At 37.8% G+C, this 5,000-nt stretch overlaps 1 protein-coding gene across 1 annotated transcript in view; it reads right to left on the bottom strand.

Moving 5' to 3' along the window:
* The window catches only part of LOC144975754 (atrial natriuretic peptide receptor 2-like), a 23,113-nt gene that overhangs the window by 5,380 nt on the left and 12,733 nt on the right, over positions 1-5,000 (bottom strand). The window contains exons 7-11 of the mRNA XM_078919945.1: positions 4,306-4,477; positions 3,269-3,418; positions 1,886-2,009; positions 681-749; positions 149-323 (exon numbers count right to left, since the gene is read on the bottom strand). Of these exons, the coding sequence (XP_078776071.1) occupies positions 149-323; positions 681-749; positions 1,886-2,009; positions 3,269-3,418; positions 4,306-4,477 (690 nt within the window). The remainder of the gene's footprint in view (positions 1-148; positions 324-680; positions 750-1,885; positions 2,010-3,268; positions 3,419-4,305; positions 4,478-5,000) is intronic.

Genomic DNA, 5,000 nt, shown 5'->3' with positions numbered 1-5,000 from the left:
CTTCCATCTGGACCCACCCCAGCCATGGAGTCCTACAGCCAAATGAGCGAGTTCTGGCAATCACGATAGTTACTACAACGATACCCTCTAGAAAAAATCAACGCATAGCCTCAATAAAACATCTTTGTTTACAAGTGAAAATGCTCACCAGAGTGAATTCCAATCCTCAGCTTAAGTTGGTAGTTTGGTTTATGACGAACTTTGAATGAAAACGTTTCTTTGAGCAAAGCGAGAGACATCCGGGCAATTTCCCTAGCGTGGGCATTTCCGTTTCTGCCCGGAAGTCCCGACACCACCATGTAAGCGTCACCAATGGTTTCCACCTGACAAAGAAGAAGACAAAAAAAAGGAGGAAATTGATTGGCTAATCCAAGTAAACCTTTAAATGATGATGATGATGATGATGATGATGATGATGATGATGATGATGATGATGATGAAGATAAAAATAATAATAATAATAATAATAATAATAATAATAATAATAATATAATAAAAATATAATAATAATAAATAATAATAATAATAATAATAATAATAATAATAATAATAATAATAATAATAATAATAATAATAATAATAATAATAATAATAATATACGATTCTTTCATCCCTTTGTATTTATCAGTTGAATTATTTTTGATCGTGCCCAGTAACACAACACAATACACAACACCTACCTTATAAACATCAAACTGACTGATGACCGTATCAAACGTTGTGTACAAGTCATTCAACAGTGCAATCACCTGGAATAGATTAGGACATGATTCATATGTTGGAAAATAATTATAAAAAATAAACAAACAATAAAATAAACAATCAGGAAAAAAAACTAAACTGAAAACTGGCAGAAAATGTCAAAAAAACCACGAAGCAATAAATAATAAAAGAAAACAAAGAAAAAAACATTACAAAAGAAAATTGCATTGTGGTTAAAAAATATTCATTTCTTGGCAAAATTTATGTTTAGTAAAAATGTAAAAAATCGGAGGCTGGCAAGAGAAATGAAAAACAAAAACAAACAACAAAATATTGAACTGCTGTCTATAAATTTTACCAAATATTAATAGGGAAGCCTCGTATTGTTTTTGTTATTAGGCTATAGTAAGACCGAGTTTTCCCACAAAACCAAAGGGATTAAAGATACACGATTCTTTGATTTCATTGTATTTATTAAACGAGTTATTCTTACAAGATTTTATAATGTAAAAAACGTAAAGGTAACAATGAATAATGCTCAGTGGCATCTTATATGTGACCGAACGGCTCAAACGGTATTATGTCGGGGTGAACCAGATGCTAGAAAGTCAAATTAAAGTTGAACTGGCCAAAAATATAAATTATTGGTATTAAGCATTCTAAAATATGATATTCATTCTCATCAATAAAACATATAAACTCAACTTAAGTCTCATATTTCTGGCTACAAATTCAGCATCTTAATCATCCCGACTTAATACCATAGGTCACATTTTCTATATATATATAGAAGGAACGACATTGCCTACACTTAGGTCTTTCTTATTGTTTTCAGACTGCCGTTATTTATGATTAATAAATTTAAAAAATTACGCCCTTCCGCCAAGACATCATAAGATATCATCGCCTAGGAATTCCACAAAGGAATATAGATAATCCATCAAACAGGATGTCTGATGTCATCAGGAATCGCCTGTTATCCAAGTTGTGAGCTAATTGGGCGTAAGCAATCTTACCCGAGAAAGAAAAAAAAAAGAAAGTGCCTGAAGTGGAGCTCGAAACTCTGGACCTTCAGGGTCACAGAGCAATGCTTAACCACTCGGCAACTTCACCCTCTTTTTTTAAATGATTAGTTCTCACTAAAATCTATCACTGAGCGTTAGCATTTATAGTTCATACTGACCTCCATGGCTGTACTCTCAGCAGACAATGCGGTGAAGCCACAGATATCAGAGAAATAGATAGTGACGGCGTCGTAGGACTCGGCATTGACGGACTCGCCGTGGATCAGCTGGGTGGCCACAGACCTGGGGGAGGCCAGATAAACATACACACAATTAGTAGGGAATACAACTAAACGTTTGCGTAAATCAAGAACAGGGAAGCATGCACGCAATCAGTTGGAAATACCAGGCCACAGACCTAGGGTAGATCAGATAAACATAAACACAATTAGTCGGGAATACAACTAAACATTTGTGTAAATCAAGAACAGGGAAATAAACACACAATTTGTAGGAAATACAATTAAACAATTATAGCCTGACACTGACCAAAAAATGAAGTCAAAATGCCAGTCTTTTGCCACAAAAGAAAACAAATCGTGAGTTGTATTCAATAGTTCAACCAATGAAATAACCCCATGACCTCTACTAACGACGACTCACTGAACGGTGCAAAACCCAAATAATGACGTCAAACTGCCAGTCCTGTTGGATTTCAGTATCAGGATATAGATAGTATGCAGATGACGTCACTCGGGATTTTGTTATTGTTTTTGCCATCCGCGTTTGTGAGTTGTTCTCACTAAACTGTATTAACCTGACTATAAACGTTCATGGTTACACAGAGTTTGTGTGTATGTCCTTTATACTTCCGGATGGCAATGTTGTGAACTCCTTGGCAAAGCGCATTCTATCTATAGATAGTTCGAAGATGACGTCACTCAAGCCTTTGTTATTGTTTTTGCCATCCGCGTTTGTGAGTTGTTCTCACTAAACTGTATTAACCAGTCTATAAAAGTTCATGGTTACACAGTGTGTGTGTGTGTTGGTCCGTTATACTTTCGGATGGCAATGTTGTGAACTCCTTGGCCAAGCGCATTCTATTTATAACATAAGGATGGCTACGGTCTGACACTAGAACCCTCTTGGACTGGCAGTTTGACGTAATTTTTAGGTTTGTGTAGCGTCTTGTGAGTTGTCGTTAGTAGAGCTCATGGAAACAAGTTATTTCATTGGTTGAACTATTGAATACAACTCACGATTTGTATTCTTTTGTGGCAAAAGACTGGCATTTTGACGTCATTGTTTGATCAGTGTCAGGCTATAACTTTACGATGGCTACGCACACACACACACACACACACACAAACACACACACACTCCACCACTATTACCAACATCAGGACTACCGAGAGCAACATCATCATCAAACCCCTTTCTTCACCATCAACTCAAACTAAAAACATCATCATCATCCACCCCCCTCCCTCCTTTTCGAAAACCAGCCTCCTCGCCACCACAACCCGCCACCCCCCCCCACACCCTCCCCAACTCCCCCATACCTGGGCAACATCATATACAACAAATCTTCCGCCTTCCTCTTTTCCTCCAGATAATCCGACGTCCTCTCGGCGACCAAAGCCTCCAAGTTGTTGGCGTATTGTTCCATTCTCGTCAGCAGATTGTCCAGAATGTTCCCCTTGTCGCCATCCCTGGGGGAAGCAAAAATTATAGGATTGGGTTAGGTTAGATATTATAATATGATATTGGAGCGATCACATTTCAACAATCCATTACATAACACGGTGTGCAGAAGAGTTATGCAAGGCACAGTAGAATGAGGCCAAGCGAGAAGAGGAAAGACAAATTGTGTCAGAACAACATCAAGGATTGGAACTGCGTGGTTTAAAAAATGAGCATTTATATAGCGCAATATCCACTAAACGTGCTCAAAGCGCTTTATAAGGGGTCCCTGGCCAACAGCAACACATAACATGTAGGACGAGACATGACGTCTCTTAGGCGATATTACAATTTTTGGGACAGAGACAACGCTGATAACGGCCAGGTATTCATTTTACACATGAGTACGGTGATAGAATCTGAGTAAAGAGCCTTCTCCAAGGACTCAACTATGCGCTGAGCGAGGCTCAAATCCAGGACCTTCCGATCCGAAACCGAGTGTTGCTAATAAGATTAGAAAACAATTTCTGGCCATTTACTGACCCTTGAGGTACTCCCGTTGCAACATTGCCTATGTCAGACGTTTCATCGTTTACAACGACTTGTTGTGTTCTTGCATGTAAAAAACGGTAATCCGTCGGGATGTTTTTGTCTAGTATTTACGTTGTAAAGTTTCTGAAGTAGCAAAGTCGAAAAAGGTTGTATCAGTTTGTCAACCTTTATCTAATTCTGATAAGAGGTCTAGAGATAACGATATGAATTGAGTTTCTAATGAACGCTGTTTACAGAATCCGTGTTATGCATCTAGTTCAAGATGCTATTTGACTCAGTGTCTTCAGTAACTGATGACCTTATTATGAGTTTACAGATTTGGGACATTGGAATTTGTTTTACACGATTTACTCTTCACTCTTACCTATTCAATTTTCTGATGGTTGATTTGAGGGTCTGGAAATCTGGTCTATCCACAGGGTCTTCGTGCCAGCACTTTCTGATGACCGCCGCCAGCTCATCGCTTGGACAGTCGAAATCCTCAAGCATGGGTCTGAATAGAGGCTTCATCCCTTTCTTTACTTTGTCGATTATTTCTGGGAAGACAAGATTCAAGATTCAAATGTTTATTTTTAGGCAATTGCCAATATAACTCATACAAGAATATAATATTTTCATCAACAAATCAAGTAAGTAAAATCAAAAATAAAGCAAGGCACACAATGCTAGTAATAGTGATAAACCATTCAAGCCAACCAACCAGACAAACCATTCAGATGTTAAAATCAATCACGTACAGATTTCAACAACCCCTGACCCTCCTACTCTCTCCCCGTAATTTGTTAATAGGGAAGTAAAGTGGAACATCTAAAAACTGGTTCTTATTTCAATGGAAGCGTAAAACCACTCACTCTACGGAGATTGGGCACATACTTTGTGTAAATGATATTCTAGTTTCAGAGCGATGACAATCTTATTTTCTAATCGAAACAAATGCTGGTCGTCATTAACGATCATCCATCCTCGCTCTTTTACGCCAGGTAATTCTAAGAATCTGCCTATACATCCTGCTACTGAAATAGTTATGCCACCCTTATGTAACCTATTCATTATTAGTAC

This window comes from Berghia stephanieae, chromosome 6 (assembly GCF_034508935.2).
Source record: "Berghia stephanieae isolate SIO BIC M18660-M18661 chromosome 6, UCSD_Bste_1.3, whole genome shotgun sequence".
NCBI lineage: Eukaryota > Metazoa > Mollusca > Gastropoda > Nudibranchia > Aeolidiidae > Berghia > Berghia stephanieae.
Note: the sequence above shows the minus strand (reverse complement) of the source record. Positions and strands in the feature narration are given on the sequence as shown.